The sequence below is a fragment of the Podarcis erhardii genome (genome assembly GCF_964252035.2).
Source record: "Podarcis erhardii genome assembly, chromosome: 1".
In the NCBI taxonomy this organism is placed as follows: domain Eukaryota; kingdom Metazoa; phylum Chordata; class Lepidosauria; order Squamata; family Lacertidae; genus Podarcis; species Podarcis erhardii.
Window position 1 is genome coordinate 113027994 of NC_138497.1, and position 21332 is coordinate 113049325.

General features: G+C 40.4%; 1 protein-coding gene across 1 annotated transcript; it reads right to left on the reverse strand.

The window, feature by feature from the left end:
- Positions 1-10080: 10080 nt before the first annotated feature.
- Positions 10081-21101, reverse strand: ZC3H15 (zinc finger CCCH-type containing 15). The gene is made up of 10 exons (XM_081843333.1): positions 20669-21101; positions 18223-18324; positions 17143-17254; positions 16888-17040; positions 15672-15763; positions 13874-14056; positions 13052-13198; positions 12813-12914; positions 12450-12576; positions 10081-10399 (listed from the first exon to the last, which is right to left on the reverse strand). Exons 1-10 carry the CDS (start codon positions 20750-20752, stop codon positions 10206-10208), a joined length of 1296 nt encoding a protein of 431 aa, XP_081699459.1. The 5' UTR covers positions 20753-21101; the 3' UTR covers positions 10081-10205.
- Positions 21102-21332: the final 231 nt, after the last annotated feature.

Below are 21332 nucleotides of genomic sequence, written 5' to 3' on the forward strand. Positions count from 1 at the left end.
ATCTCGCTTTATTGGCTGAGGGAGCCGGCGTACAGTTTCCAGGTCATGTGGCCAGCATGACTAAGCTGCTTCTAGCGAACCAGAGCAGTGCACTGAAACACTGTTTACCTTCCCGCTGGAGCAGTACCTATTTATCTACTTGCACTTTGACATGCTTTCGAACTGCTAGGTGGGCAGGAGCAGGGACCGAGCGACGGGAGCTCACCCCGTTGCGGGGATTCGAACCGCTGACCTTCTGATCGGCAAGTCCCTAGGCTCTGTGGTTTAACCCACAACACCACCTGTGTCCCTCAATAGACATTGATAGATGCATCTTAAAGAGATGGTGGGGAGGTAGTTTTATATCTTTGTTTTAAAGCTGCTTTTGTGCAGCATCTTCTCAAAAGCAGCTTGCAATAAATTCATTAAATAGGAGGAAACTTATTAGAAAACCAGAGGTGGTTTTGCAGTGCTAAAAGACAGTTCAGGCTCCAGATACTTGAACACTGGCTTGTGGTGGGTTCAGTCAGCTTCTCTGAGCAAATCCACCGAAAGCATTTCTCCCCTTCAGATTGCTAAATGAAAGGAAAAGACCCTGAGTGGTAGGTGGTTGAGTGGGCAGGCCCGGAACTCAGCAAAAGCGAGGCTTCAGCATTAATCTGATTAAGCAGCCTCTATGGGAGGGTGATTAAAATGAAAATCAAATCCCTGGCAGTGTTTACTATGGAGACGGCATGGTTTCTGGTAACTGGGGGTTTCTTTGAGGCCAGCAGTCTGATTCATAGATGGCACAGGCATGAAGGCACAATCGAGCTCATGGATTAAAAGCAGAGACCAAAGGGTTTAGGGGGTTTCCTAATTGATGCCCAAACTGATGCAGCTCATTCTTCATAGTTATTCATTTATTACAGTTGTAACAAGTGAAGCCACAAGCCCTTATAAAACCAAGGGCCCCCTTTTGAATACTTGCAAGCAACAAGGAAGCAAACGGGGACCTACTCACACCTTGATCCTGGACGTGCTGCCACCCTGTTCTCCAAACCTGGAGAGGGCAAGGAAAGGATGTGGGCCTTAGCAGTGGTGGCAGGTGCCTCAGAGGGCTCTGGCAAAGCATATTCTCTCATTGGTGGTGGGAATGGAGTGACTAGTGCCGGAACCCCCAGGACTGAAATGAGTCTGATGGCTTGTGGGGAAATATGCTCTACTGAGACTCTTGGGAAGGCCTGCCACCTCCACCAACCTGGGGAGACAGTGAATGGTAGTGGGAGAGATGGGCACTCAGCAAAGCCGACTGGAAGAGCAGCTTATACTGTAAGCTCAAGGGCCTCCTACAGATTTCAACACATGTTGATTTTTTGACAGCCCTCCCTCCCCAAATATTTATAATTGCCACACTTGGAAGGTAAATAGAACTGCCTGGCTGCCAAAGTGTTAATGGTCTATGCCAGCCCTGATGTCTTGGACTACAGCTCCCATCAGCATAACCAATGGTGAGTGATTACAGGAGCTGTAGTCTAAAAACTTTAGGACATCAGGTTGGTCTACGGAAAAGCAATATATAGTTCAAGAAGCAGACCTAAAGGGTTAGTTGCTTGAGTTGAAAGCTCGTTTCAGTTTCTGCTCAATCTCTATATTGATAAGAATCAATGGTGTCTCGCCCTTCCTCCTTCCTCTTTGTTCTAATAAATAAATGACTCACCAGAACTTTGCCACCAACTAGGGTCAGGCACAGTCCGACTCACATGGAAGCCCACCATCCTCTAAAATGGAACAATGATGCCCAGAAGACCTGCCCCTTAACAAACATTTCCCCCCTGAGGAACTGTTCTGCAGATGTCTAAAAATGCATTAAGAAACTTTTAGGCATTTTCCTATAAGTATATTCCTAAAAATAGCAACGGAATGATATATGAACAGCCAGCATCCATTCCAACAGTAAAAATATTTGTGGATGTCCAAGTTCTTTTTGCTGTACAAAGTTCTTGGTCGCCGAAAGAAAATGGCCTGTTTCTAGGAACCTTGTATATTTCACAAGTTATTTATTAGAACGTGGGATATTTTCTTTCCTGCTTCTAGATTATCTTGGAATGTGATGAATGTGACAAGCAGAGAGGAGATCCAAATCATAACACATAATTTTAATGAGTGAGAAATGTTTTGTGGGCTGTTTCTTGGTTAGTGAATTGAAGTTAGTGAATACATGGCAACTGAGAGTCATATTAACTGTTCCCACATTGATCCCCTTTCCTGATTAATTCTGGCTTGCTAAGAACCCCCCCCCAAAATGCATAGCACAGCCTATTACATTCATGCACACACCATTGATTACATCTTAAGACAGCCAAAACACGTATATTTCTTTCCTCTCTTATTTAAAATGTGAGGGAATATAGTGGGAGAGGATTCACAGTGGCATATTGGAGGAACTTTCTCATATCAAGTTAGACCACTGGTCCAGTATTGTTAACGTTGGCTGGGTTTCAGACAGGATATTCCCAGTCCTACCAGGTAGCAGGTGCCCTACCACTGTACAGTGCCAGATTAAATGCTGTGGAGGCTCCTCAGCAGTCAAAATCTCAGGGGCCTCCTTGCAAATTATCTCCTAATACGTTCTTGTAATTTTCTTTCAAGATCAAATAAATATTTTGATCCTATGTTGTGGGGCCCCTAAAAGGTGTGGGGCCCATAAGCCTGTGTCTACTCTCCTATCGGGTAATTTGGCATTGCCACTGAGCTACAGCCCCTTTCCTGAACTTTTCCTATTATCACCATATAATACTTATCCCAAGCTTATAAACAACCACTTACCTGGCATCTGTGGTAAACAATACAAAAAGGCAAACATGGAAGCTTTAACATTTTCTTCCTCTTTACGCTCAAGTGGTGAAAATGTACGTGAACTTAATCGCAAGGGCTGGTGTATCCCATTTGACAGTCATTTTCCCTTTCCCTCTTGAGCTTTCAGGTTGGACAGGATGTAGATATTGGATACAGTGAAAATACTGGTTAGTTTGCAAGACACAAAGCATTTGCTTATTCAGTCATCATTGATCTGTCATGGGCCACAAATGGACAAAGCTAAGACTTTGTATCAGTTCATATATTACACTCTACAGTTCAAAGATGAGACCAGGACCAAGGTCTCTGCCTAGAAGAAGGGTGGTGAACTGGACCTGGTCTGGATTTCCCCACCTTTGATGGGCCATTTTTACAGGTGGGCCAATCACTTGACACCCTTATGACATCAAATGACCCATTTGTAGCATGGTAAGCTGCACTAGGATGGAAAATCCATCCCCCAGCAAGTGGAGCTTGACGTTTCCACCTATCAGTACCTATGGAAATGGCATGTATACTTACCTTCTTTCCAGCTTGCACACACTGGAATGTACATACAGTTATGTACATGCATTGATTTATTTGCTGTCCAGATGTAGGTAATTTCATGCAGACATAGGGTTCACACATAACAACATTCGGCTGCTTTAGACTAGAACTACATATAAGGGCAGCACTCTTTAGTTGCTATAGCAGATAGATTTCCAAATTCAACCACAATACTTTCCCCTCCAGTGATCAATGGGATAGCCCCACTTGCATTTACTTGGCTGTATTTTTAGCAGAGAATTCATGTACCAATCAGCCTTTAAAATGGAATTGATGCTGGAGGAAATTGTCTAGCATCTTTATTTTTTAAGTGGATACGAATTGCATTATAGCAGCTGGCCTTTGGCAATTAGTTTTGCCTATTTAAAAAATAAAGTTCGGAGTTATCAAAGTTGAAATGTACATGAGATGCTTTAAAACACACATTCATTTGTTAAAGGCAAGGCATGCTTCCTTTAACATGGGAGAAGAGACATGACTGGTGGCTGAACCAGTCTGGTATGCAGATGGCAAAGCTTTTTGTTTTCCATTTCTGGATTACATCTGCCTTTACTCATTTGACTCCAACCAGTAATTCTGTTTTCTAAAATTTTGTCACCAGTCAATGCTGCTGTTTTCTTGCAGTTTAGCATCGTAATTTTGAACAGATTAAAGGATAGAAACAGCATCTTAAATGGGATTAGCTTTGTTTCCACATTTGCAGTTCCAGAACCATAATGCCACATCACGATATACATGCCTACCTCAAGAAGTACTTGTTCACTCACCACAAGACTAAACCCATGTTATCTACAGCCAGTTACAGCACTTTTGTGATAACAACAACAGGGCAAGTTGTCATTGGCTTTGAGCTTCTCTCTTTTTTTTTAACTCAAATGTTTCTACTGAGTTTGGTTGGTTGTTCTATGATGGTTCCTAGATAAAAAAAGCCATGCATGACCCATGATTTCTGTACACCTACACCTTTCTATCCAGCCAAGCGAGAGCAGAGCTGGCTCACTGATGAGGCAGGGTGAAGCCCCACTGCTTCTGCCACCGGTGGCAGAATGTCCCCCTCTTGCCAAAGTCAGTGAGAGGGGGTTGTTCTGGCGCAAGGCGTTTCCGCTTGTCTTCCCTGCCTCTGGGGCAGAGACGAGCGTCAAGGGGCTTTGCAGAACGCCCTCTCACTCTTGCCAAGTTTGGCAAGGAGGAGTGCTCCGGTGCACAATGGAAGTGGTGGTGGTAGGGTGGCCCAATCCATTTTTGCCTCTGGTGGCGAAACAAGACAGGCCACTTCTGAGCAAGAGGCATGATCAGGCAACAGTGACACATTCCAGACAGACAAAAACACTCAAGGAAGTTATGAAGGAGGGCTGGGGATATGTAGACTGAGAACTCCAAAGGCCAGACAAGAGGAACATTCAGTTTCTGGTCCCGATGTATGCCATCCCTGCACTATGGGATGAACCCACAAAAGTGGTTGTCACTTCTAAAAGGGGCTGGTAGCCATGTGCCTGTGTGTCACTTCAAGAAAGCATACAACCTACAATTCAAAGGTGCATTGGGTTATACTCGGACTAAAGTTGTTTATTTATAAGATTGCTTACTCACTCTTCATCAAAGGAGTCCCGGGGCAGGTTACAATATAATAGTTGATAATATGGTAGAGTCTTAAAAGGATGGTGCAACAATAAAACTGCTAGCACATCTGACTGCATGGGGTAAAACAAATGCACAAGGATCCAGACTTAAATTTCCTCATGTATACATGAAGTTTCAAACTCCTCTTTGGTAAAACTATATCGGCTCACAGGGTTATGTTCCCTTTAAGGGGCAGGGATGGGAAAGAAGCATCTGATTGGTGCTGTGGGTACTTTCCACTCTGATAATAACATAACATGACTGAGAGCAAAGGAGAAAATCTACAAGTCTATGAGCATTCAACACCACTCTCTCCTGCATTTCATTAATGATTCACAGCATTAACGGCAGAAGCAACAAACACAGGAAACAGCTCATTTCTTGGATGCCAGCACAATGACCAGCAGGTAATTAAACTAAAGAAAGCATTTATAACAGAACAGGGTATGCAAACCTGGTGAGGTGGCTATTAAAGTGAGACCAACAACAGAATTGTAGCTTGGATGCATCTCTTAACTGGGAACTGTGTGTGCTGCTTATAGGGTGAAGGTGTTCCTGCACATATCTTGGCTCTGCATATGCAGTATATACCGTATTGGCCTGAATATAAGCCTCACTTTTTTTACCAAATTCTGACCCTGAAAAGTCAAAGTGCGGTTTAAATTCGTGACCTTACAAAAATTGGCTTTTACGATATCGCTGCTGAAACAGACATACACTAAAACGGAATGGGTGTGAGTGCCTGCGGAATTTTAAGGGAGCAGCTTATATTCAGGTATTGCCTTTTTCTCTCTCTCCCCCCTTGAATTTTAAAGGTGTGGCTTATATTCGGGTGCAGCTTATATTTGGGCCAATACGGTACATGGGGTGGGTAACTTGTTTCCCAAATATCTTTGGCCTAATTTATTGTAGGTTGCGAAATATACCAAGAGAGCCTAGTTCGGTCAGAATCGAGTATATACTTCCAGAGTTAATGTTAAATACATTACTTCTGGTAAATGAGCCACCATAGCCACTAGAGGGCTGTGAAAATTTGAGAAGATGGTGAAATGGCAATTTTGTGGGCTCAGTGATTTCCATGTCAACTAATTTAATATAGATCACCAGCTGCCAGCAATGCCCACCAGTTAACTGGAAAAAACACCTTATGGGAGCACTTAAACAGGGTTTTAAATAAAGGTAACAGCTGGTTCTCTCGTCACAAAAGGCATCCATTTGCTGATGTACTAGATCTGCATGGTAGCTAGGCAATACTTATTCTAGGACACCAAGTGTTTTAGGTTGTGCTCTGTATTTGAGTAGTACCCTCACTAGTGAATAACCTTTGCATCTCCCTTATTACGAGTATGTGAACGTGCAAGACCACACAGCAAAGGGCTACACTGAATTCAGACCTTGCCATAACTCCATCGACAGAGGACTACAAAATCACAATTTCCAATTTTTAAACCCATGTAAGCAGGTTTACTTCTCAGGCAAAGTATGCACTGATTTCAGTGCTGAAGGATAGGAATTGTTTTAGTAGCCGCCTCCCCAATCGTGATCACTGGTGGACCGCCCCAATATACAGACACACATTCAAGAGTAAATATGCTAGGCAGGATGTAAATAATGATTCCTACATCACACACCATGTACAAAAATAGAGGATATTTCACTCACCTTTTCAAGTGAAAAATGTAGGCAAAGTGCTGCTGTTCCTTTACAGATCTCATACAGATGACCAACATCTGTAAGGTTCTCTCGCCTCTGTGTAACAAAGTCAGGCAGAATTTTTCAAACTTTTCCAGCTCAGCTCCCTTTCCAAGTTTACATCTGTGATTCCAACTCCCAGCAGCCTCAGGCAGCTTGGTCAATGGTCAAGGATGATGGGAAGAGCTGGAGAGTCAGTTTCCTCTCCCCAGGCCTACAAAATTCGTTTAAGCACAGCTGTGTCCACTGCAGACTATCTAGGACTTTGGGTGGTAGGTAAGACATGCGTCTAAGGGTCTTTACACCCACTCTTCATTCATTTCAAACCTGACGGGGATCCCATCCTACAATTTGGGAACTAGAGCTCCCAATTATCCACTTGGGGCAAAACATTTCTAGGCACGGTTAAAAATTCATTAATCTCTAGAAAACAACCAAACACAAAAAGAAGGGTCACAAAGCAAAGTCATGACTATAACATGACTAGAAAGATACAGTGGTACCCCGCAAGACGAAAAACCCGCTAGACAAAAGGGTTTTCCGTTTTGGAGGCGCTTCGCAAAACGAATTTCCCTATCGGCTTGCTTCACAAGACGAAAATGTCTTGCGAGTTCCTGCGGGGTTTTTTCCCTCCCCCCCCTTTTCCTAAGCCCTAAGCCGCTTATCAGCTGATCCGCTAAAAGCCGCTAAACTGCTAATAGCGCTAATCCGCTAAGCTGTCAATGGGCTTGCTTCGCAAGACGAAAAAACCGCTATACAAAGAGCCTCATGGAACGGATTAATTTCGTCTTGCGAGGCACCACTGTATACCACACCATACCACCTGACTAGATTAAGTTTGGGATCCCCCATCCCTACAGTTTTGGACGCATATGAAAAGATGACTATTAACAGTGGTTTCCTAACTATATTTCAGGGAATCCTGGAGTACCTGGGAAGCTTCTCAGGGATCCCTTAATGAAAATATCATTTGTGGCAATCAATTTTACAACTGCAGAGGGACAGTGGGAACACCCTTAAGGTCAGCCTCAGTTGAAGTAGGGGGAACACAAAATCTAGCAAACCTCATGAAAATTTGAAAGCCACTGTTTTGCTAAACTATGTGTAGAAATTTCAACTACTCTAAAATTTAGTGAGACTTCCCCCCAGTTTAATATGTCTTGTACCATATTACTTAGTAAGAAATTTTGGGGGAGTCATCTTTCAACCAAGGCTATTTATAATTTTACAAAACACTGCCAAATGCAGGAATATGGCTGAAATGAATATTTAGTCAGGAAACATGTTATAGTTCTGGAAGAGAACATATCATAACACACGGTACATGAGAAAATTAAGAGCTGCAGAGCCACTGATTTACAATAATTCCCATGTTATATGATCTAGATGCATTTTCTCCATGTGGTTCACTGCACACTGCAATTAAACTGAGGATTCAATCTCAACATGATCTTGTCTTTTCCTTCACTATAACTGAACTTGAATACAAAGTTATTCAATGTCTTTTGGAAAATAATAGCACAAGTATAAACACAATCATCCACTACAATTCAAAAGGCTAACCCACTTTCAGGATAGAGGAATCAAAGAAGCCATTTGTGTCTTATTAAGGTTTGCTTGGCATAGTAATAATGTAAGAATTACTACTTCAAAAATAAGGTCACATTAGCCACAACTAAAAATGGCTGGGTCTGCTGTTTAATCTTCAGTCTACATTTTAGAGAGGAAAGTTTTCCAAACTTTTGAAAAAGAGAATAACATCAAGATGCTCAACAACATTTACTCTTCATTTTCCTTGAAAACAAGCATAATGCAGTGCTAAAAAAACCAATTCAAGTGCTTTTTAAAAAATAAAAAGCAGGATGTATGACAAACGGAAGCCCACAACTCTACTTGGTTCTGGAAAAATTAAGGCAGATAAGCAAGACGTTGTGATTCAAATGAATCTCAACTCAATAAGAGGTCTGCATGAAAAAAAGTGAGCAATGAAGGAGACGGTGAAAAATAAAAGTACACATAAAATATATAAGCAACCCTACAGATCCCACTTAGGTATAGGCTGATCCAAGTTTTTCTATTTTAATCCAGCCACAGGCTGGGAAGGTTCTATGAACTTTGATGGCTAGTCCATTAACATTCAGTTCTACAAATCAATCTTCAGCATTATCTTATTTAGCATTATGTTTTAACTTTCCCTCCCAGTACTGGATGAAGCATTACCTCTCACCAGCTGGACAGATTAGTCAAGGCATTTTCAGTTTCCAGTTTTCACAATATCCCTTCCAAGTAATTTTCCATTAAAAAAAATCTATCAAGAATTTCTAGATTTTAGTACTTGGGTCATATAGCAACATATCCCATTCGTACTGAAATATGGGACTAAAAACACTTTTGAAATGAACGAGGCTATATTCACATTCTAAGCCAGAGGTCTGTGCCAAATGAAATGTAACATTTGTCTGAAAGCTCTTTCCACATCACTGGTTTGCAAGCTATTCTGCCAGAAAAACTTCTAAACTTTGCTACAAAAAATGCAAAGCGAGTTGCTGTATTTAATGTTGAACTACCTGGGCTAACGCATTTTTTTAAAATACCACTGTAATATGGTATTTGTCTTTTCAACATTACAGCTAAATTTAAATCCATTTGGCTCTGTACTCCAAAGAATGCAGGAATCTCCTGCTTTGATTGCTGAAAGCAGAATTCCAGTACTACTAATTCCCAAATCTCACAAAATTTGCACTACATACAAATGGATATGCCTGAAAACCAGAAAGAATGATGAAGTCATGGCAAGTACATTTTGCGTATACTGGGATTTTTCAGCAGGCAGAAGAAGCCTTTTCACACACACAGAGGCAATCTATAAATTACACTTTAAACTGCAATTAATCATACTTGCAGAAGTGCTTTTGTTTAGGTCTACTGCATATTTGCAAAACATGCATATACACTAATGTAGAACCAACATGGTTTTTTTTTTTTAACCAGATAGTCTTTATTTACACCTTGGTGGATTAACTTTAAAATTTAGAAGCAGGGACCATACTTGTGTGATTTTATGAATCTCTACCTTAGGTATCTGTTTGGTCAAATAATCAAAAGCAATTCCAGCACTTTTAAGAACACAGCCATTTCAACCTGTCATCACTTCGACTTACAGTATTGTAGCACAAACTTAATCACTCAAAATACTTATTTCAAATGCAGTTCTACTGAAGGAATTCTTGACCTCTTCCTGGACTTGGTAGCAACACACCCCTTCACACATCCTGGAAAAGTTGTGATCGACTTCCTACTTTTGGCGGGGATTTCATTATGTCATTGTACATTAAGAGAGTTCTTTCTCAGTGTACTATCTGGGAAGTTTATTAAGCTGGTTAAGACTGAATCAGGAAAAAATTGGGGGGAAAGATATTTCTGTTTAATGTTTTTTTCCCCCCAGAATCGTGTGAGGAACCAAGAGTACTCCACATAAGAATGGAGATAGTATTAACGTTGTCAAGTAAATTCATTCCTCTAAATGTTCATTCCTCTAAATCAAGTGTGTTTAGTTCTTCTTCTAGTTCTTCCAAATCCTCGCCAGTAAAAAGATTTTCATCGACTGGGACTGCATCAATTACTCCATTTTCCTGGGTGCCCTCCATGTCGCTGTCAGCTTCCAAATCACTTTGTTCTCCATTCTCCAGTCCACCTCCAGAAGCTTCACTCAACTTGTTATCTGAAAGTGAAAACAATTCGTACCATGTACCATTTAAACACACCAACCTATTTTTCCTGCTGATGTTAAGCAGGCTAAGAAAATTGGCTACACAACTCTAGAAAGTGAGGCTGATGTATCTGAAAAATATATATTGGATTCCAACGAAGGAATTCTATTAGCGCTAGGAGAATTCCATTTGTGCAATCAAACATTTCTTCCCTCTCCTCACAGGCCCTCCTTAAATGTGCTCAAGGATTGGGGGAAACCCCAAAACAGATTTAGGGAGTCTGTGGGGAAGGGAGAGGAAGGAGAAATTCCACTGAATAGCTGGAAGTTTGTGTGCTAATTGAACTACTTTGTTAGATACTTTCCAGAGTGAGCAAACCACCCTTATTTTGAAGTAAACCTCACAGAAATCAGAAATATTTGCTACTTAGTCCTGAGCACACTTACACTCAAGTCCATCAGAGGCTTCCTGGACTTAAAAACTATAGCTTTATCTGAGCCTTCTCCTTGATAGGAATTTCTTGGGAGTTTGGTGGCCATTATTACACTGCTTTAATTTTATAGTGTTCCTCCACATTTTTTGCTTGTGAGCTCACCGAGAGTGACTGCTTTTGTTGCTGATATTTTTGTTCTGTGATTTTTTGTTTTGTTTTGCTTTTTCCTAATGTAGCAGAGGGCAAAGGAACATCAGGCCTCTCTCCATAGACCTGGTTTAAAGTTCAGTTGGTAATTTAGCTTCTCCTCTTTCTGAACTGTTTCCATTCAAGCTTGTCATTTTAAGAACTATGTGACCAGGCAGAGGGCCTTCTTGGTAGTGGCGCCCGCCCTGTGGAACACCCTCCCATCAGATGTCCAGGAAATAAACAACTATTTGACTTTTAGAAGACATCTGAAGGCATCCTTATTTAGGGAAGTTTTTAATGTTTGATGTTTTATTGTGTTTTTAATTCTGTTGGGAGCTGCCAAGAGTGGCTGGGGAAACCCAGCCAGATGGGTGGGGTATAAATAATAATGATAAATAATAATAATAATAATAATAATAATAATAATAATAATAGTTGATGCCTGCTTGTTTTCCTCTCCCTATCACCCCCACTCCTTTTTATCATGTCTTTTAGATTCCAAACCTGTAGGCCAGTAATGTCCTCATCTTAATCTGTGTATAGTGACTATACAATTTTAGCAGCTTCAGAAATAATGTGTTCCAAAGAAAACCACAACAAGAGCTAGAAAATGGATATGAAATATGCCAATGCATTTTTCCATCGTCTCTATCCTGAAGATTTTAGAAAGAATGAGAAATGGAAAGGAAGGGAATGGGGAAATGAGTGACATTATCGTAACCCTAAGTTATAAAGATAAAATTTAATTTTCATGCTGGTAATGGATACCAGCCAGATGGGAAGGAAGGATTTATTTATTTATTTAACTAACAATCTATATTCCATTATATATAGAGCTGGATGGGTCATAATGGATATAATGTTATATATCATTACACATGTCCGTGTACAGGAAAGATACATAAGTAACTTTTTAAAAGTTACCTCTACCCAAGTTAATGTTTTGCAATCCATTCCATATACAAACTGCAAGGATAAACTGAAAACATAGGAGTCACACACTGTGGCACGAAACATGAAAGCATGGGCGTTGCCAGGATTTATGCTAGAGGGGGCAGAACCTCAGTTAATTAAGTATTTTTTATTGATTTACTCGATTTAGGGGAGGCAGCTGTCTCTCCTGCCTACACCCATGCATGAAAGGTTGAATCCAATAACAGAATTCCATTTGTGCCAAGGACTTCCACTTTAACAATGGAATTTCCTCTGCCCCCAAATCTGCTCTAGTGAGTTGGGGGAACCCCTAGAAGGGATCAGAGGGAGTGTGGGGAAGGAATGGAAAGGCCATTCCGATGCGCAAGGGCAAGTTCTTGCATAAACAGGGCAGCTTCATTGACTACACTCCTGAATATGTCAATTAAAATCCCGAACATATCAATAACCTTTCAAAGTTTAAATACTACTGCAGATCTTAAGAACACAGAACACACAAATCTTACCATCTTTTTCAGCCGAAGTGTATGTGCTAAATCGTTCCAGACTTGCTACTGTAATTCCAGTCTCATCTACGGCTTTTGGAACATACAGGTTCAAGTCCACATCATTTACATCCCCCTGTTCATCAACCTGAAAGGGGAAAAAAGTTATTTTACTTTTACTTACAGCAGAATCAGTGTAGGCTTTAAGTCCCACTGCATTCAGTGCAGCTGAGCCACAGTAGATCATGCTGTGATCCAAAGGCACCTGGTACATAGTGGTCCCTAACAATGCTACAGTTCATTATGTAAGTTCCTCAACCATGGAAATAAGGTTATTCTTTGGTTGTCTTGAAATTGCATACAATCCTCTTGCATCTCCTTTACCTCATCTTCACCTGTTCCTTGAATATAACGAGTGTCATCTGCTTCTTCATCATCTGCATCGACCAGCTCTGGCCGGAACTCAAACACTTCACGCCCACTGATCTAGCCACAGAGAAAGAGCACAATATGAAACAGTAATATACATTTGAGAGTTCAGAACATTTCGCTTCACTGAAAAATGTTTGCCTGTGTGTCATTACATGACTTTAATGTTATAGATCAGGCTACACAGAACTTACCACCAGTGCTTTGCCAGCCTTAAAGTCTGCTTTTCTTCTTTCCATATCTTGCTCAGCCTTATTAATTTTTTCTTGTCTTTTCCTTTTCTTCCATGCCAGAAAAGACTCTAAAGTAATTTTAGTAACATTTGCTCCTAAGGCTGCACGCTGTAAGATAAAACATTATTAACTGAGCACGCTTTTAGAAGATTCATTTTTCTCTCTCCAGTGCATTAAGAAAAAGCCTTAAAGCAATTAAATACAGTCCTTCTGCAGAAGCTTTTGTTCTATGAATCTCAGCAAATCTCCATTATTGTTCTCATAGTTTCCTCCAAGCCTACAAGGAACTAGTAAACATGAAATAAAGGATTACCTAATGTCAAAAAGACTAGATGATGCACTAATACCCATAAATGTTCTTCTCTGAGTAAACATTTTCCAAGTACATGGCAAGCCAGATTCATTAGTAATCAGATATTTAACATTAAGCGCTACACTGTATTCAGTTTGAATATATGAACACATTTTTAAAAAAGTAAACATAGTTGTCCCTTGAAGGCAGGAAATCAGTACTGATTCCTGATGTTGCAGAAATTGATTTTTTTAAAAACCTAACTAGAGTATTACAAAAAAATCTGCTGTAATCCAATAAATCTACTCCAATTATAGATAGAAATTGCTAAATTTTATTGAAATAAGCCTTTTAAAAAATTTAAGTGCCCATATTAAGGCTCAGGTATACAAAAATCCAGTTAACTAAAGACTCCTCATTGCTAAAATAACCTCACAACATCAAAGTGACAAACTACTGTATTTTTATAGAGAAAATGACTACAACGTCACCTCTTTTTCTATTAGGTCTTCTAAAGAAATTTCTTCTTCCTTTTCTTCTTTCTTCTTGTCCTTCTTGAGTACGAAGCCAGGAGGGAGCGCATGGCGGTACATACAGTTGTCTCCTCCACCAGGACAGACCCAAAACCATCCATATTTATTGTTTTCAATAGCATCGAGGAAATACTTGCAGACCTGCATGGAACATTTATTATCACACATTGTCTTCATTTTATACACACAATAGGCAGAATGAATCTTAGGCTCTGGTCACCAAACCAGGTGTCTATGCCAAACCACTGGTCCTGCTAGCTTGGGATGATGGGAGCTGTAGTCCAGAAATGGCTGGAAACCCAAGTCTGGGAAACACTGCACTACGCAGTGGATGAAGTTACCATAGTATGATCATTAAATCTACATTCACTCAGCAATTGTACCTATTTTTTAAAGTTATCAGATGCAGTGAGCAAGATTCAATCAATGAGTCCTATAAGTGGAAATTTTGTATAACAACTTCAGCTTTTGCAATGGGGCACAAATATTCCTCCTCCCTACTGCATCCCTCAAAATTGGGACTGAGATAACCCCTGCAACAGCATGTAAGGGAAGGAGAGGGGGATCTTTCTGTCTGGCAAATTGAAATGCTTGCCCTGATGGAACTATTACCTTGGCGTGACACTGAATTTCTTCCAGAACCCCTAAATGTATGACATGTATAAATCAATCATGACTGAATGCAGTGGTTACATAGCAGAATCTGGCACAATACGGAGAAATGTTAAGTTCTCTTGACTTTGGCAGCAAATGCAGGAAACCCCCCACTAAGGAGTCTATACATTCAGCTGGGCTTAGAATGTATAGAGCAGCATTCCTTACCACTCTGGCTTTATGGCAAACATTTCCAAAAACTCAAGGAGTTAAAAAGAATTGGTGAAAATGACATAGGAAGGCCATTATCTCAACAAAGGGTAAAATCCCCAATGAGTGTATGCAACAACTTGTGTACATCTGAGCTAGCTCTCTGGTTTAATGGTTACCTTTAGTCAAAAAAGTATACATTTATATTGATTTGGAAGAATAAGACCTCCATGGAACCATTTTTACCTAGGAAAGTAGTATCATGTTTCAATCATTGTTCTTTGATTTGCAGGTTACGGTGAATATCTACTTTTAAATAAAATCAAGTTTGAGATTACAGTCTATGAAATAATTTTGTGACACCACAGAATTGCCATCTATATGTCATTGTACTATACAGTGAACAGCAATTACACCTTATAACTCAATTTTTTAAATTGGAATTTTATTTACAACATAACACAAGCCCCCCAGCCCCCAATACTCAAATTTAATAGTAATAGGTTATAAAACTAGACTTCCAGACTCCATTTGCTGAATCAACTAATTATCACACATAAGGTTTTGATCAACACTAGTAAATAGTATAGTTTCAAAACAAGAGTACTTGTAATTATTATGGATTGGATTTTAGCTATATTGTACTAATAACTACATAAAGTAATTACACCTCTGAGCTACTTCTCATTCTATTTAGTATTGTTTATCGTACCTTGGCATTATCATATAATGTCACCAGGTGGTCCCTGAGCTATTTTGTCCTTAAAAGTTCAAGCTGTTGCCATAGAATTTTTCTAACAATTCAGCTTATTTGCATCACAGCTTATTTTCAGACACAAGTCACACAATAAGAATATCTTGTCATTTTATAAACTTTGTTTCTGCTAAAAATAAGGTATGTAATACATACGATTTAAACTAGGTATTCCAATACAAAACAAGACAGACATACTATTTGGGTTTTGGGTTTCTTCTTTTCAGCTTCACCATGCTTCTTGTTCACTACCTCCTCCAGTTTCTTTTCATCCCAGTTATCCATTGTGTCTACATATAGCAGCAAAACATTTCATTATACAAGGGAAGAAGAGGACTAAGCTTGTTCAACACCACCAGCAAAGCTCTCCTATATAAATATTTGAATTCTACCTTTGTGTTTATACTTCAAGTGGCATATTAAAAAGATGTAAGCCAGAAGGAATTAAAAGTGCAAAGGGAGGCAGGGCTAAGATGAAGACAAATAGCGAAATATTTGGATGAAGCAACAAGAGGAATTAATGAATTCAAGGAAAGATCAAAATAATTACCTTAGAAAACCAGGTTCAGGTATCAAAACCAACTAACTAGTAAGTCCAAACTCTTGTGAAGTGGGGAAAAAAAAAAAGAAAAGCTTTCAAACTGCTCCTCTTAGCCACGCCAGAGGAAGGGGTTGGGTGTATGAGTCCAAAGTCTGCACACGTTTGTTCATGTAACACCAAACCATAATTTAGCATTGCATCTGAATTATGCTGAAGCATGTTCACAGGAGTCTTTTCCTAAGTGCTATGTTTGTAAATATAGCCACTGATCAATCTGCAGCTCTCTTATTTTACATTCATTCTCCCAGAGTAAAAGCACGAGACAGTGCCAAGAGATACCATTATCTAGGACAGGGGCAGGGAACATTTTCTGGCTACTGGGCCAGATCACTCTCCTCACATCCTGGTGGGCCAAATGTGACAGATGAATGCAGCTGCTATGACATCACTATGCCAGCTGATGCTGCACTTTAAACTCCCAACTGTTGAGACTTCCAAAACCAGTATAGTATTGTTTTAAAGCCTATTTGCTGTTTGCAAAGGAAAAAAAATATATCCCAAGATGGACCCCCTGGCACGACAAGATTGGCTCATGGGCTGGAGAGTCACCATCCCAGATCAAAGAGCTCCATTTCTTCATTGTAACTAATTTTAACCCTGGTTTAAATGCTTATAAAAATTGAAACCACAGACTACAGTGAATCTGTAGAAATGCAGGTAATTTGTCCTTTACATAAGTATGTATGAAAATCCAGTGAAAAGAAGAAGCACCTATTTAGACTTGCATTTATATCTACTTCCTCAAAGACATGATTTGTTCTAAAAACTACAACAGAAAAACAAATTGTCTGCAATTTTCAAGAAGTAACCTACCCTTTTCAAGATCTTCATCTCTGGCATCAATGTAAACACTCCTCTTTTCACACTTTCTCTCCAAGGTCAAGTCATGAGAAAATTTGCACTTGTCCCCTTTTGTGCATTGCCCTTGCTTGAAGAAAGCACAGACTACTGATTTTGGATCGGCACCTGCAAGATATGCTAATTATTTAGTAGCTTTCCAGATCAAGTAATGCATAAATCTGAGATGCACTGAGGCAGGAAAATGGAAGTCATCCAAAGAAAGCTTGCCTTTACTGATTTTCTGTGCAGCAACCACAGGCTTGAAAAGCTCATTCAGCTCCTGTAATTCTTTCTTCTTATCATCTTTCTTTAGTTTCTTGTCACCTTCTGCTTGACCAGCCTAAAACAACACACAGAACAGGTATTTACAAGACCAGCGGGAGTGTGTAAGTGCATACCACAACTCTTAAGACAAAGTGCATGATACAATATCCATAAAACTTAATTCATAATGGCCTTTTTCCAGACATTATAAGCGGAACGAGCCTGTGCATAACCTGGGCTTGTATGTTTCCTTCTCCTCTCTGGTGCAGCTGTGAGGAGTTTGAAAGCATTTTCTTACCTTTTTAACTAACCATATTTTGGCATTTTATTGTTGTTATTATCTATATTCATACAGATATTATATATTAATTGTACAAGTAATTACTTTTCAATTATTATTCTTTCTCCCCCCCCCCCCCCGTTTTTTCTATTTCATCTGTAAACCACATTGAGTCCCAGCCTGGGAAAAAGACGAGATATAAATAAATATAATAAAAAATTTTAAAAGACACATTAATATATTTTGAACTGTTCCATGTAGCCCAAGGGCTATCTATAGCCCATCACCTCTTTCTCTGCTGTGAGTATGGCCTAATCTCACAATACAGTGGTGCCTCTGGATACGAACGGGATCTGTTCCGGAGCCCTGTTCGCATCCAGAAGCAAATATAGCTAGCGATGGAATGTCTGCGCACGTGAGTGTCGCTTTTCGCCACTTTTGCGTATGTGCGTGACGTCATTTTGAGCGTCTGCACATGCACAAGTGGCGAAACCCGGAAATAACGCACTCCGTTACTTCCGGGTTGCCGCGGAGCGCAACTCGAACGCGCTCAACCTGAAGCGCATTCAACCCGAGGTATGACTGTACATCCATAAACATAACGGCTGCCCCTTAACACAAATTTATCCAACAAAGAAGGACCTAACTTAATTGTCCCATCTTCTGACAGCTCCACACTCCTATGATGCAACATAATAGAAAAAACAATCACATTATAACAAGTGCAAAGAGAGAACAGTGAAGTCAAGTAAACATTTACTTACCTGCCGTGGGTTTTGCTGACCGAACTTAACTTGATGGGTCACAGCCTTGATAAACTTTTGCTGTTTCGCTCCTTTCTTATTCTTTAAGCCAAAGGTTTTGTCCTAATTTCAAATGTTTGTAGGAATGTTATTAGCTAGCATGATTTTTCAATGTGTAGAAAATGTAGTTTAACACTCATTCACTTTTAGTGCACATCTGTTTAGTCAAACGCTTAAAACTCTAAATAAAACCTTTTAACTTTTAACTCTGTTAGAAAATAAATACATTTTAACTGCTATCTAGTGACAAAAAACACCAATTCTAGTATAAATCTCCTATGAAGGCTCTTTACAGCTCAGTTTAAATCATATGCATCTGTCTTGCGATGTGTATCTAATATTCTCTTCAGTGATAAAATCTGATGATTCAATAGAGCCATGCACATAAAGGAGGGTGAGCCTACCCAGTTATCAATAATTTTTTAGTAACTACAGGACTGTGATAATTCTTTTTAAAAGAACTTAAAGGTTTCTGAGGTCGTGGATTAGAACAAACTACAATTTAGAATTACAATAACCATGTTTAGATGACAATTAAAATAGAAGCAAAATATTCTGCATGCAGAGGACGTTACTGACAACAATATACAATTGATTTGGGCACAATATTGTGTAACATGGTCCCAATTGCTACTGTAATAGCAGTACATTTATAATTTCAAATTTTCTATATTAATTTTGCCCCATATAACATATATGGCATTTTCTCTTTGAATTCATCTCTGTTCACTAATACAGAACTAATAAACAGGAATACATATTCATTAAAAAAAAGAAAGTTTTTTTGCAACTGAAATTGCTCCAGTGTTAAAAGAACCAACACTTTTCATCTAAAAGTTTTAAAAGATGTACATCATGTGGATCATATTTAGGCAAAGTAACATCAATTCACCTTTCACTTCTAAAACTGTCATAACTTAATATGGTGTGTCACATGTACTGGTTAAATTATTTGAATGTTGGGCTTAAAGTCTAAAGAACAGTGTCTTATTTTATCATATTACTATATTAATAATATCAAGGAGCATATGATATTTTTGTTTTGGTTCAAAATCCATCTATCAGTCTCATCTCACTCCAATATTATCTGGTTTAGAATAGGAAAGGGATACCGCCATTTGGTTATTAGCATTACAATTCCATACCAATACATGTTCACTCAGAAGTAGAAACCCAACAGGGTGTTCAATGAATCAGATTAGTTTAAACATGATCACTCAGGAATAAACCAGACTAAGTTGTGTGGGTTTTACTCCGAAATGCACACAGCTCTCTTAATCCCACCATTACAAATCGTTTTGTACCTTTCAGTACTTTACTTTTTTGAAGAGATGCTGGAGGGCTTATCCACCTGAAAACATTACCCTTTGATCAGGAATTTGGAAGCCTTTCCCATAATAATGATGTGTAGGAATTTTACTGCCATAGTTCAGTGTACAGAGTACATGTTTTGTATGACTTGCATGAGAAAGGGTCCAAATTCAATCCCTGGCAAATATGTAGAGCTAGGAAAGGCCTCATTAAAAGTGCAGCTGCCAACCAATGTAAACAATACCAGACTAGATGAATCAATGACCTGACTATAGAAGGAAGTTAAGTTCAGGCATTGGAAACAAATGCCTGGGCTCAGCCTTTTTATTTATTACCATGCCACTTTCAAAATAATACTGAAATATACCCTCTGAAAAATAATACTGATAGAAAAATATGAGGCATATAGTCCTGTGTGTTATAGTTGTCATTGTTTAAGAGATATCCAGTACCTATAGCTTCTTTAAAACAGGTGGCTAAGCTGTGGGCCTTCCTGATTCTGTGGGGACTCCCAATTCCCATCAGCCCAAGCCAATCTGGCCAAAGGTTAGGGATGATGGGAGTGATAATACATCAACATCTGGCAGGCCACATGTTCCCCAGCAATGCTTTAAAGCCTTGTAATAATTAACAGGAGCAGAGAGCACATAAACAGGCATGGCAATACTAATTTATGACGCCACCTGAGGATCTTGGACTCGGCCTGGGACCAGAATCAGTGTAGCCTCCGAAACCTGTACTGGGTGCCAAGTCCAGCGAAGCAGGTAATTACAGAGAGGTGGCATCTTCACTACCCTGCTAAAAGTTGCCTACCTCTGTGTCTGGATAGCACAAAATCAGAATGCAAATGGGGGGGGGGGGAGAGAATCTCCTGGTTTATTGGTTCTCTAGACGAAAACACCCAATATGTCTGGGAGAAATGACATGAGCTGAAACTTCCCTCCTTCCTAAAATGTTAGCTTTCTACATGCAGGGCACACATTGGGTAGGTTTGGAGGCCACGCTGTTAAAAAGCTTTCCCTGCAGTCCTTAGTGGTACAGCCCCAAAACAGAGCTTGACCCCCCCCCCCACGATAATGGGCCTAAATTGTCTCACCTCGATGATCTTCTCCTTCTTTTTCTGATCTGCCTTTTTGTTACCCGCCCCCGATGCTGCCGGTGCCTGTTTTTTGGGGGGCATTTCGGAAGGGGGGGGGAGGAAGAGGAGGGAAGAGAACGGGTGGGGGGAAGGGAAGAAGACGCCGCCGAGGCCCAGAAGCAAAAGCGACCCCCACGCCTTTGCTTAAGCGCCAAGCGGAGGGGAGGGGGGCTCGGCTGGGGGGTGGCGGTGGCGGTGGCGGCGGGCAAGCTGTGAGGGGAGACTGATGGAATCCACCACCGGCAGAACGAGGGCTTCGCGTTTGCGACAAGCCGTCAGTGACGGAAGCGGCAGAGCATTATGGGAACGGGAAGAGACGAGGAAATGCCGAACGTGACGAGGGAGAGCGCGCACGCGCGCAAGAGCCTTTCCCTCCCCGGCCCGCCGCCGCTCTCGACGCTCATCGCCTCGCTCCCACAGTGCATTGCGAAACCCTGACAGGACAAGGCAAAGGGCGGAGCTTAGTTAAGCCCCACCCGCCAGAGAACCCTCCCGCGGCGTGCGATTGCGTCACGGGGGCGGGGCTTAGGTTTCCGTTGAGGGTTCGGTTTCGCCGGGTAAAGGGGAGGGGCAAAGGTTCGGAGTGCTTCTCCTCAGAGGCTGTTAGTCTGAGGTGGTCAAC